At 40.9% G+C, this 13,210-nt stretch overlaps 3 protein-coding genes across 4 annotated transcripts; 1 reads left to right on the top strand and 2 right to left on the bottom strand.

The window, feature by feature from the left end:
• Positions 1-1,290: 1,290 nt before the first annotated feature.
• On the bottom strand, positions 1,291-3,454 carry LOC135642344 (WAT1-related protein At1g21890-like). Its single transcript, XM_065158428.1, has 7 exons — positions 3,169-3,454; positions 2,783-2,845; positions 2,571-2,687; positions 2,228-2,465; positions 1,954-2,115; positions 1,723-1,874; positions 1,291-1,621 (listed from the first exon to the last, which is right to left on the bottom strand). The coding sequence occupies exons 1-7, from the start codon at positions 3,357-3,359 to the stop codon at positions 1,423-1,425; spliced, it is 1,122 nt and encodes a 373-aa protein (XP_065014500.1). The 5' UTR covers positions 3,360-3,454; the 3' UTR covers positions 1,291-1,422.
• A 1,132-nt stretch (positions 3,455-4,586) lies between these two features.
• On the bottom strand, positions 4,587-6,716 carry LOC135642445 (probable E3 ubiquitin-protein ligase RHC1A). 2 transcript variants are annotated; one of them, XR_010497977.1, is made up of 3 exons: positions 5,668-6,716; positions 5,231-5,328; positions 4,592-4,815 (listed from the first exon to the last, which is right to left on the bottom strand). XR_010497977.1 is itself a non-coding variant. In XM_065158601.1 (2 exons), exons 1-2 carry the CDS (start codon positions 6,554-6,556, stop codon positions 5,291-5,293), a joined length of 927 nt encoding a protein of 308 aa, XP_065014673.1. In that variant the 5' UTR covers positions 6,557-6,716; the 3' UTR covers positions 4,587-5,290. The 2 variants fall into 2 exon arrangements, 1 of the variants encoding a protein (XP_065014673.1); XM_065158601.1 differs by having other exon boundaries at positions 4,587-5,328.
• Positions 6,717-7,136: 420 nt separating this feature from the next.
• LOC135642258 (mitochondrial phosphate carrier protein 3, mitochondrial-like) lies at positions 7,137-12,902 on the top strand. Its single transcript, XM_065158248.1, has 6 exons — positions 7,137-7,614; positions 8,264-8,625; positions 8,732-8,775; positions 12,095-12,309; positions 12,438-12,562; positions 12,661-12,902. Exons 1-6 carry the CDS (start codon positions 7,318-7,320, stop codon positions 12,716-12,718), a joined length of 1,101 nt encoding a protein of 366 aa, XP_065014320.1. The 5' UTR covers positions 7,137-7,317; the 3' UTR covers positions 12,719-12,902.
• The last annotated feature ends 308 nt before the right edge of the window (positions 12,903-13,210 follow it).

Here is a 13,210-nt window from a genome sequence, read left to right as displayed (position 1 = left end):
ATCGTCAAGTCTGAGTTAACAGACGTTAAAATATATTTATGTGACATGTTAACTCATAATAAACTATTAATACAATGAGATATATAATTTATTTATTTTTTAAATGAGACCATCATCAATAACTGGAGGAGGCGTTATCATGGAAGTGACTACCAATAGTAGCATCGAGTTGTTACTATGTAAGTTATTTTAGACATGAGTAAACTATAAGAGCATAAATGATCCATGACCAAAATCACAAGAGTTAAAATGGATCTTAATTATTTTTCTAAATTTAAATTATATGTATCATTATATTAATTATTTATCGTAAGTCGACATACTACGTAAGCAGACTCTTAACATTTGTTAACTTAAACTTGACGGAAAGGACTTATATATTATATTTTTAAAAATATAGAAGTTATTTTAGACACGAGTAAATCATAAAAATTTAAATGGTCGATGTCAAAAATAACATGAGCTAAAATAAATCTTAATCTTTTTTTATTTTATTTTTTTTAGCTTGCTATACAAAAGAAGAGAGAGATTGGATTCGATGATCGAATCCTATTAAATTACGATGATACGTGTTGATTGATATATTCTTGTATCGTACCACTGCAATATATCACTAATTGTTTAGTCAAGATTAAATAACCTTTGAATCGAAGTAAGAGTTAATTGGAAGCTCGATTATGTATCATTCATTATATCTAAAGATATGTGTCGAATTATCAGACGTTATGCGAGGTTGAACTAAAAGATATGGCTATCTCACCATTTTATTGATTGTTTTCACCCCAAGCTTACTTGTGCAAGAAAGGATTAGTAGAATATTTATATGTATAAACAAAACATTTAATTCGAACTTAACGCGATCAACTATTCATGAATCTATTAAATAACTTGAAATTTCTGTACATAATAAACCTATCGAGGCATGAAGTGCTCCTAAACAAAACAGCAAGCTCGCACCCTTTAGAAAAGAAGCGAGTTTGTCTGTAGAGAGACAGACAATCGAGAGAAGTCGTCGTCAGTGGTGTTGTGGGAATGAGGCAATTTTACGTGGAGAAGGGACCCGATCCTAACTCCTACCATGTGGCTTTGTCTCCTTCAGATTCGATCATGTTTTGGTCGAGTCTCAATGCCAGCCACATAGAATGACATGCAATTTGTCCGATTCAGAACCAAAACAGCAAAGCTGCCCTACTAAATCACATACGCTCACTCAGAAATCTGATGATTGTAAGTGCCTGATATGCTTTATTCAGATTAAATACATGTACCTGATCAAAAACATGTACTCACTCATTATCTGACACTCTTATCAGAAATCTGATGAACACAAGTGCCTGACAAGCTTTATTAAGGCAAAAACAAGAAGAAAACACATCTACCTGAGGATTGTTGACTTGCGCCAACAAAATCTCTTTTTGATGATCATGGATTTTTTGGCGCGTTTATTTCTATTAGACTGACTTGACCACTGGATCCAAATTTGCCAGCATCAGTTGCAGCGATCGGCAGCTGTAGAGTTCTTTCGGCTGCAGTTCTCTCCGAAGATTGCTTTGCTTGATCCTTGCTCTTGCCCCAGATGAGCGAATAGAGGCCAACAACTATGATTACTGCACCAATAACGCTACAAGTTTCCAAGAGAAAAGCATCAGTATCTCTATGGTTTCCTTTGGTGTTTGTAGTAGATGCAAGGAAGAGATGTCATATTTCGTTGTTTTCGCTCACCTTCCTAAGGTTATTTCCTCTGCTAGAATTATGGAGCCCAAGACAGCAGTTATGATCATGCAGAGGGGGTTGAAAGCAGTGACATACACCGGACCTCTCTCCTTCATCACTATGCCTTGCACATAGTAGGCAACTCCAGAGCAAACCACACCCTGCAGTGTCCGAGATGAGACAGTCGTGTCAGCTTCCGTAAATGAACGGTGTGTTAGCCTGAGTTTGATCTGATCTTACAGAGTAGATAGCAGTGACGAGCCGCATGTCCCAGCCGATCGTCCAAGGTTTCGCGCTGAAGCCTTCCACCGCCAGAGTGACCACTGCGCTCATCGCCGCACCCATAAGACATATCAACGTCGTCAAGGATAGCTCCGCAGAATACGTCTCTAAGGTATTGGACTGCAAAGACACGATTGCTCTCTGTTCATTACCTCCATAGCTGAAGGAACAGTCGGTGAAAGAGACATGACATATCTATTCATTGTAGATATCAACTGGGTGCATGCATTACCTGTAAGATGAAGAAGCTAGACCAGCATAAGCAGCTCCCCAGTAGCAAGAAGATGCCTGTTAGCCAATTACCGCTGCTTTGGCTGGTTGCTGTGTCACGGTGGCTTCTCCCTTTGGACCATACAAACTCTACTACTGGGCCCTTGTACAATATCATGAGCAATGCACCTACTACGGTCACCAGCGATCCGACAATCTTGGCTTGGCTATGTCGGCTCTTAATCCTTAGTTTCTCAATTCTAGCAATGATCGAGTGATAGTTAGCGTAGATCTTATTTTCCGACTGAGATAGCTAACTTATTTGGATGACGATTTACGTGATTGAGCTGCGTATATTTATTTACCTTAGAACGATGGCCATTATGAAGGTAATTGCAGGGATCATGTTGTACAGGGCAGAGGCGAAACCCGCGGAGGTTAAGTTTGCACCCATGTAGTACAAGTTCTGGTCAAGGACAGGCCTGTAATGGAAGAGATCAGAAGTCAATCATCTTACAACTAGCGTCAACAGAGATTAATGACATGGTGTAATATTTCAGATAGATATGATCAGTACTCTAAAAGGGCTAGAGCGGCTATCTTGAGGAAGATGATGACTGTCATCTCTGGCCTTGTCTTCCTGTTGGAGAAGAAGATAGAAAACATGAGCAAATGCAATAGTGGAGAGGCATGATGGAAGGGAAGCAACAGTGATGATTTCTTTGTCTTTTTTGCATTGCTGGTACTTTGCGATCGAATTCCAACATAATCCAAATGCTTTAAGGCGAACCATCATTGTCATGGAGTTTAGCCGACCTTAATTTGCTGAAAACGAGAGAGTGATGGTGCACAACAGGTTTGATGCTGTGTTCACGTGTGTGACATGACCAGGAGAGAGAGAGAGAGAGAGAGAGAGAGAGAGAGAGAGATAGAGAGAGAGATAGAGAGAGAGATAGAGAGAACCTCTCAAACCACAGTGCAAAGGGTGCAATGAAGAGAGCAGCAATGGCATTTCTGTACACCACCAGCACGAAGTGGTTCATCCCACGCTTGATCGATGCCACCGAGATGACAAACATCCCAGCGTACCCAAACTGCAGCAGCACCATGAGCACATAAGCCTTCACCGTCATCATCACCTCGACGAACCCCATACCAGTAAAACCTCAAGAACACAATCCAAATCTTCCGAACTGTTCAACTATCAGCTATCCTTTAGATCTGTCTTCTCTCTTGCAATCGAAGACTGCACCCTTCAGACTTATATAGGGGGAAGAAAAAGGCACGCTGAAAGTGCCGAAGTCCCACTTCGTGGTCATGCTGAACTGACAGTACAATCTTGGGTATCGACCTGTAATAGAGACGTCCAAGAGAAGCTCCAATTCTCTTTCTCTTGGATTAGTTTAATCCACTTAGTGGGAGCAGTGCATGGCAATGTGGTACCTGTGGAGCGGCAACTAATGACGGTGATGCAACTGAGCCTCGTTGGGTGGTGCGGTCACGAGAGGATTTCAACCTGCAGACCACAGAATAAGTCTCGCAGCCTCAAGACAGTAGGGTTGTGGCCACTCGACGCCGCTGGTTTACTGAAGTGGAGAAAGGTGGATGCCATAAAGCGTTTGGGTTCATTCGCATATCACAGATATAATAGTAATGAAACTAAAGCTTTAGAATGTTTCTATGTGCATCTGACATCAAAATCCTAGGTAGACTCCTTGCGGCCTCGGGGCTCCACCTTGCACATTTGGGCAGCTCGAGTGAAAGAATGACATCAGAATCTTAGGCTTACACCTTCGATCCATCATGGTGTTGGTGAATCGGAGTTCGACGTACAATTGCGTAGCCGATTTGTGTTTGCGTCGACCATCTCAGACCAACACGTTGGAATCTAATGGACAATCACTTGTCTATGTGAATTAGGACCAGTCAATCGTCATCTTCCTTTTAGCTGGATGTTTCATTGGCATAGGACTGAAGTGTCGTGCCGGGATTTGCATGCTAATCACCAATTCTGCAGCTTTGCATGCCAAAGTACTTACAGATTAGAAGGGTAAAGAAAAAGAAAGAGACTGAGACTCAAGCTAGTGACTTCATCATGGTTGATGATATCATATCTCTCTCTTCTACCTAAAAAGCTTCATGTTTTATGTTCAAGTGACACCATGAAGTTCCTTACACATCACCAGTAAGCTGCAGGGCAACATCATCAATTTTAACTCAATTAAGTAAGCTATCCAAAGCTAGGATTGTGAAGAACAGCCCATAAACTGTCAGAACAATTATGTTCTGACATATGGGCTGTTCAGTGTGAACAAACCTCAATTAATTATCAGTCATGAGAAGACATTCTCATATGATAAATGGATCCCTTTAAGATCAATATATAATGTTTAATCACAATTATAAGCCATTCAGGTCATTGAAAGAGATACACCTTGACCACTATTTTTTGAGGTCTTATGTCGATGAATTAACCTTGTACATAGCAGATGATTACATAAAGATGTGTAGCTGTGTTCTTTCTTCGTAAAAATATCGACTCAATATTTCTTCTTCCGTGAAGCTTCAATGGATGATCTGGGATCAGCATTCCCAGCCTTCGTTTGACGACTGCACAGCCATATTACCTTCATCATTTGCTTGCCTTCTTTGCAGATTAACATGGAAAGGAATATATCATGCACAAATTTATGTAATTAAACTAGTGTAGAACTTGAGCAAAGCTAAATTTGCAATAAGCTCACATTGAATTCTTCTATCAGATAACAATTTGTGTATGCTAACTCATATATCAGTAATAAACACACTCTAATTACATGCTTTCCATGATAACTTTAATTTTCATCTCCAAACAAGATCATAACCTGGAAATATATGCAAAATATAACCTATAGGAAGATGGACATTCTAAAGAGGCATTATTACAAGGTGCAATTAGAGCTTGAGTAGCTAAGAAGCTAAGGTATCAGATGCCAAATGCACAGAATGACAAACACTAGTAAAGGGTTCAAGGGAAAGACTTAACTGTCCACTAAGCAGGCCTCCCTTTGGCCTTTTGAGAATGACTGCACCACTAGAAGAACTGCTAGAGAAGAAATAAAGAGCGCCACCATGAATAGAAGGCTGAGAAAAATCAATCATTAGTCACACTCTCAATAATTAATAAACACAGATTAGGAAAGATAATATACGATGCTTGATATAATAACAACTTTATGCACCATATTAGTAAACATATGACATAAAAGGCAAAAAGAAATCACCTTTGCTAGATTTTTAAGCTTTATATGCTGTAAATACATGATCAGATATAGAGTTCATGTAATAACATTCTGCATGATGATGCTGAGACCTCCAACTTTCCCAAGTGTGAAATTGTGCAGTTGTTTCAAAGGAAGTATGAGAAGACGCAGAAATACAAGGAGATGAGAAGAAAAGCTGGAAGGACTCTCGAATCATTACCACCAGGGCTACTAAAAATGTCTTCGTGCTCCTCGAGTCCCCGGTACTGGTAGTCCCCGGTGTGCAAAGACTCTCGAAAGGGCCACAGCTGGAAGAAGGGGTTCCATCGGTCCTGTCGGCGGCTCCGACCACTGCCTGTGTTCGAGCTGCCACTAGCTCTGTTCTCCTGCCCGTCGCCGTTCCCCGCACCCGGCAGCTGAAACCGGCATACCGGGCACGAATTGTGCATGCTGAGCCATGGAACGATGCATTCGGAATGGTACACATGCTTGCAGGGCATCTCCCTCGCTTCCTCGCCGAGGCTGAACTCCTCCTTACAGACCGGGCACTGCGAGCCGTCGGTCAGGTGGGCCTCCGTTATGGAGACAGTCGGCATTGCCTCGATAGCCGGAGCCGGCGCGGGCGGTGGCCCCGGGCGGTCGTTCTGGGTGAGCTCATTGATCAGCTCGTTCAAATTAGGACCGGTGTAGTAGTCAGCCGGGCGCACCGCCGCAGGAATCGACGGCTCTTCTCGGCGAGGAGGAGCGGGGGTCAGGGGACGCCGAGGGCCAGGGTCGACGGGGCGGTCATCCGTGGTCCTCCTGAAGACGATCCAAGAACCGGAGGGGTTGCGGTGGCCGTCGTCGGAGTCCAGCTGCCGGACGCGGTCGAGCTCGGCGTAGCGGCGCCATGCGGGCGGGGGGAAGAGAGGGTGGTCGCGGAGGGGGCGGACGGGGGTGAGCTCGACAACGAGGCGGGGGCGGGGCAAGTCGATCTCGTGCAGGAAGCGGCCGTAGCAGCGGGGGCAGAGGACGTCGGCGGCCGGGGAGCAGATGATGCGGACGGCGCGGTGACACTGGTAGCACCAGAAGAGGCGGCAGGTCCTGGGAGCCGAGGGGCGCAGAGACATGGAGTCGCGGCAGTGCTGTTTGCTTCTTATTTGGCTAAAGAGAAGGCGGTGTGTGGAAGAAAGGGAGGTGATGGAGGATGGATTTATATATGGAGTTGAGAAGGCATGGGAGGGATGGAAAAGGATAGCTTACGGATATGCAGGAAGCGATTCTGCCATGGGGTGGCTGCTGTGGCTTCCAGTCGCAGACTTCCTCGTTTGTTTGCCGCCCGCGACGGGGAGGAACGTGTGAGGAAGCAAAGAAACGATTCTGTGAGGTCGCAACACCAAATGCGGCCCAATTTTGGCCCAATAGACGAAACTTAAGCCCAATCTCAATTTAACATAATATTCTTTAATCGAATACATCATCTCCCACCGTCCATCTGAACATTTTTTTGTCGAGGAATCGCATCCTCCGAACTCTGTCGAAGAATTCGGCCTTTAATTGGGCAAAAGAAGAGGCGTAGACCGCGGCTCCGAATATTACCTCGCATATTCGTTTATTTCCAATATTGCCACTCCCATCAATTTCCACGAATACTGTCTATATAGGTAATTCCTTAAAGATGCCGGGAGCTTTTGCGTCTTTTAAGTCCGACAATTTAGCGAACACCACCGCGCCCTAAAAATTGGGGAGTGCACCAAAACTCCAGTCATTTCGCGTCCGTCACATTCACGAGTGAGAAGAAGAGAGGCAAGAGAGCCATCACATTGGCTCTCTCCTCCATCTCAGGCTCCTCTTTGATCCGAACCCTAACACGTAATCGAGGGGAGCTGCAATGGATCTGAGAGAGAGATCTCACCAATCCCTCCTCCCGACCTTCCTGTACTCGCCCACCCCGGCCTCCGGAACCCGAGCCCTGGACCGGATCCTGGGGAGGACCACTGCCTCACCGGTGACGGCGGGCATTGCCGCCTCGCCAGCCCCAGTCGTTGCCCAGGCGCCCAACGAGCCCGGAAAAATCGAGATGTACTCGCCCATGTTCTACGCCGCCTGTACCGCCGGCGGCATCGCCAGCTGCGGCCTCACCCACATGGCCGTCACTCCGCTTGACCTCGTCAAGTGTAATATGCAGGTGAGATGCGTCGGCTTTTTCGAAGCAGTCGATCTATGGTACTGGGATTTAGAGGTTACCAGTCCATTGGTCTGCCTTAAGTGTTCTTGTGGGGATTTTCTGTTTTTATTTCACTCGATTAGTTCTTTTCTTCGGTAATTTTAGTTACTTTTCCTTTTTCTTATTTGCCTTTTGGATTAAATTTTTCATTTTGGTAGCTTCTATTTCAGTGGCAGTTTTCGATTTACATGATCCGACTTCTTTGGATAGTTGATGCTTATTTCCTGATTTCTACTTGCTGATTTGTTGGTTCTCCTTCAGATTACCGTGCTTCGGCTTTAGCCACATTGGTTAATTTTTCTTCAACTACGTCGTCCTGATGATATATTGCATTCCAGTCTTTCTGTTTCCATGATTCATCTTCTGTTTTGTGAAATCATATTCTGTAGATTGATCTGCGCGATTAAGTACGGTTCTCATGCGTCGGCGGTTAAGGCTCGATAGAAATGTTTGGTGTTCGATATAAGTTGGTGCAAGTAAATTTCAGGCCTTGATTGGTTAATCTATGCCATATTCACTATTGATGAATGTGTTTCGTTGACTGGATTGATGTTTATTTTATATTTTTCAATGGATCTATTTGACCATAAGTCTTGCTGGCATCTTCTAGATCGACCCAGCTAAGTACAAAAGCATCTCTTCAGGATTTGGAGTCTTGCTTAAAGAACAAGGGATCAGGGGTTTCTTTAGGGGCTGGGTACCTACTCTGCTTGGATACAGCGCCCAGGGGGCATGCAAGTTTGGGTTTTATGAGTACTTCAAGAAGTACTATTCAGATATAGCTGGGCCAGAGTATGCCGCCAAGTATAAGACTTTGATCTATCTTGCTGGGTCTGCTTCTGCTGAAGTGATTGCTGATGTAGCTCTCTGCCCCTTTGAGGCTGTGAAGGTTCGGGTCCAGACACAGCCTGGTTTTGCAAGGGGATTGAGTGATGGGTTGCCTAAATTTGTCAAATCTGAAGGTGTTATGGGGTACGTTTTTGTTTTTGTTTTTGTCATTTTACTTTTCATCCATGTGGTTTAGTTGTTTATCGTTTCTGTTGCAATTTATCTTATTATAACTATTGTTCTGCTGCAGACTATATAAAGGAATAGTTCCACTTTGGGGGCGTCAGATTCCTTGTAAGTAATGATTCTCCTTTTCCTTCTACTTTTCATTCTTCTTTGCTTCACTCTTTGTAAGTGGAATATTGATGCTGTTGTCCTCTTCACTCTCATCCATCTTCTTCTCTCCCTCTCATGTTCTGTGTGTGTGTGTGTGTGTGTGTGTGTGTGTGTGTGTGTGTGTTAATTAATCAATTTAACAGAGAAATTCAAATTGCATTTTTGGTACAATGGTAACTATAGGTATGCCAGAAGAATTATCATGAAGAAACATAAAAAGTATCTTGGATGGACATACAACTATTAAGAGGATCCAAAGACCCTTATATTGTCAGTTGCATGTTTTATAATAAAACTAATAGCAGAAATATTTTTCAAGCATAATAACAAAGTCAAGAGGTAAAAATAGATTATTGTGCAAAAGGTGTCCTCCAAAATAATTTGCAACTTATTTTGATTAAAATTATTGTTATAATGATTATTATTTTTCTTTATTATCTTCTTTACAAATTTTGTAAGGTAAGCATCTTGTTTTGCTTGGTTGGCACTTAGCTCCCACGTAATTTGGGATCTTAGTGCCTCACAGTGCCTAGTGCCTTTGACAATATTATGTATGTTATTCAATCCTTGCTTTCTATTATTAACATTGAGATGTTTTTTGTGTTCCAAGAAAATTAGTTTCTCAACACTCTGTTATGCTGGTTTATGAGTTTTCTTGCACCAGCATTATGTTTGGATACCTGACATTGATGTAATTCACTTTGGTGTAGCTCATGTTATATTTTCTAGGCATATTGCTCTGTAGATTTACACTTAAAACTATTGCTTATTTTCAGCTTATTGCGTCCTTTGGTTAGTGCCTGGCATCATTCTTCATGTAATCTAAGTCTGAATATTGGAACTTCATTCGTTTGCATATATGAAATGTTCGTCTTCTCTTGTCTTCTCCACTCTGATACTAGATTGTGGTCACTCAAGTGAAGTTTACATATTTCATTGACTAATTGGAAACTTAAGTTCCCTCTTTTTACACTTGGAAGAATATTTCAAAGCATAGTGATCCTTTCTGTGCTACAAATTTAAGAATAGTTGATGTGGAAATGCAGGATGATCCAAACTAAAAGTTGTGCTAATTCCAAGGACGCTAATCATTTTAACATTTCATATGCAGCATCTATTTCGTCATCGTCAAAACCTTTTTTTTCCTTGATTGATGACTTTTTGTCTTTTAGTGTTATACATTAAAGGGATCATCGTCATTGTTGTCTGCTATTTGTGTGTTTTCTTTTGCACATAAACATGAGTCGTGGCCTTTTTTTGTTAGGATTTACTCAAATTGTCATTTATATTTATATAACAAACGCTTGGATGTTTGTGCATGATGACAACTCTATCTTAACTCAACTTTTGGGCATAGCACGTGGGGGAAAACTTCTTAGATATCATGTTTATTTCCAACCTTTCACAAGATACCCTGAGAAATTCCGTATGTTTGATTTTCCTATCATCTTGTCAGTCTGTTGTGTTTTCACATAGTTCTGTGATCTTCCTGGCCAGGGTCAGAAGATTTTAAATGTGCATATAAAAATCAAACCTCTCTACTTGAGTCGTCTCCTGTTGATCTGAATGGGGTTGCACTTCAATAAATTGGTTCACATGACTGTTTCTCTTTCTTTAAACTAAGGATTATATTTGATCCTTGTGTAATATCTGATTCAGTTAAAAAATAATAGATCATAAAGAGATAAGAGAAAGATCATGTGAATTGGGTTTTAGAAATTGTGTGTTATAACCGATTGATACCTATACTTGTCAACTCTGTTGCTTCAAATGATAGGTTGGGCTATAGTATTGTCAAACATTGAGAAGACCTGAATTTTAATTAGATCTTTATCTTTATGGTATATCCTGCATACTCTTTTTTTTCCTGCTTGATATAATGAAAACGTATTCTCTATTAGAAAATGCCATGCAAAATATTGCTAACAAAAGTGCAACGGTAGGAAAATGGGATTCATAAGATCTTGTAAATTCAAAGACAATTGTTTATCATATCCTTCTGAAGCTGCTTGAATTAAATTTTGCAAGACCCTGATGGGTAGTAGAATTTTGGAATGGAATTGGTTGGATTGACTGGATATGATTGCTAATGTGTTCTCTTAAAATTAATGCAAATATAAGTGTGTTGCATAAGATTGGGATTGTCTGGGATTCTCTTAGCTGGTTGATAACTAATTGGACCACTGGACATGTCAAAAATTGATTGAGATTTATTGCAGTTTGGTTGCAATCATGTTGAGTAACTTGAGTTATCATAGGATCAGGTGGTCTTGCTGATCCCGTCAATTTCTTTAACATCTGTGGGCTAACTGTTAGGAATCAGTCAAATTATTAGGTCAGGGCTTCTTGATTCAGGGAAAGATATGTTAGTGATTGTGTAAGAGGTCACATTTTTCTATGTTGAATGCTGTTATCGGATTGTATTTGACCTTGTTCACTTGGATACTTGTTTACGTAACTTACTATGCTTTTCTTTGTTACGATCTGTAATTTCATTTTGTCAGACTGCACTGACCTGGCAACTTTTCTTCTTAATATTGGTGAGCTGACACCAAGGATTTTGAAGAATGTGACTTGTTGGCCTGTTTATAACATAAGAAATTTTGCTGTCTAACCATTTGGTTCGTTTACTTGGAAAATGGGATTGATTAGTCTATATAGTTCATATTCTTTATTTGTCTCTTTTAAATGTTTCATTCTCTGTTGTAAGTGAATGTAACATTGGAGAGTGAATAAGCTCATTCATTTTCATAAGGCTGCTAGCAAAGGGCTAAAATGGCAAACCCAATCACAGTGTACACTAACTTCATAGTTATTGGATGTTATTGAAATCGATCAGAGAGAGATCGGAATGAGATTTTCATGAACAATGAATGGAAGTACAGGGATTGACTCGACTTTATGTTTAATATATAAAAAAACTGGGATATTAGTTTCAATGTGGATCTTTAATAACACAATTTCTTTATTCAATTCAAGTATACTTGTAGCTGGTTTTACATGCAAAATTGAGCTATTTTTACAAAAAAAACATGCATTGCGATTGTTGCTTCCGATGTTGTCGTTTTTATATGTGATGATTTGGATAATAAGTCTTGTGTAGACAATGAGCCCATTGGAGCAATATAGTTTATAGTAACTTCACATAAATGTAATGAAGAATTGTGTTTTATGTTTTCCTTCTTATATAAGATTTGCATGCTTAGTCTTTCTCACATGTAATCTAATGGTGAGAAATTAGCTCCTATGTCAAATTTATATGTACTGCTTGGCGCAGATACCATGATGAAATTTGCATCCTTTGAGACTGTGGTTGAGATGATCTACAAATATGCAATTCCAACACCCAAAGACCAGTGTAGCAAAACACGTCAGCTGGGCATAAGCTTTGCTGGTGGTTATATTGCTGGAATTTTCTGTGCTATAGTTTCTCATCCAGCTGACAACCTTGTCTCTTTCCTAAACAACGCTAAGGGTGCTACAGTTGGTGATGTGAGTACTTCATATATTCATTGTATTTCACAAAATTCATAGTATGGTTTATTATAATCTGATATATCATCTTGCTAGATCATAATATGTTTATATGATAGTAACAATTTACATTTTTTCTTTTTAAGGCTGTGAAAAAGCTTGGTCTGTGGGGTCTTTTCACACGTGGGCTCCCTCTTCGTATTGTGATGATTGGCACTCTAACTGGCGCACAGTGGGGGATTTACGATGCTTTCAAAGTCATGGTTGGCCTGTAAGTGCCTCCCTTAGAACTGTCATGATTTTAACTCATGATATAATTGCTTCCTTATTGTAACGTTCAGATACTTAAAGACTTTTACTACTTTTCAGGCCAACGACTGGTGGAGTCTCTCCTGCACCAGAACTGGCTAAGCTGAAAGCAGCTTAATGATTATTATAGATATCAATAATATAAGATTGTCAGATGCCAAAATACATTTTGTTTGGGAGTGTTATATCCTTCCAGAGCACCTCAGTGTCTGTTTTCAATATGTTTTAGGCGACGGTTTTGTTCTCATAATTTAGGCCTGAGAAACTCATCAAACAGGTAAATGCAGCTTTTAACATCATAACAGCAGGAGGGTTTCCATGGATTTATCGGGAAGGCATAACCCTTGTAAGTCCGATCATCATATGTTGAGTTAGTGATGATTCGTGTCAAATTTCATGCCCTTTGTTTCTTAATGTTTGTTGGTAAATATAATGCAACTTTTGATCCAAGAAGACTGATTATGAGCCGATTTAGAAGCTTGTCTCTTTTTCAGATAATGAAATTCTCAAACCTTGATGCCTAGCGGAAACAAGGGTCCAGTTGTGCTAACATGCCTCTTGCTTACTTGAAAGTTAACTTTCCATTTGCTTTGTTACGTCTTCTCCGATG

The sequence above is a fragment of the Musa acuminata genome, chromosome BXJ3-7, assembly GCF_036884655.1.
Source record: "Musa acuminata AAA Group cultivar baxijiao chromosome BXJ3-7, Cavendish_Baxijiao_AAA, whole genome shotgun sequence".
NCBI classification, from domain to species: Eukaryota; Viridiplantae; Streptophyta; class Magnoliopsida; order Zingiberales; family Musaceae; genus Musa; species Musa acuminata.
This window is presented reverse-complemented; position numbering and strand designations above follow the sequence as displayed.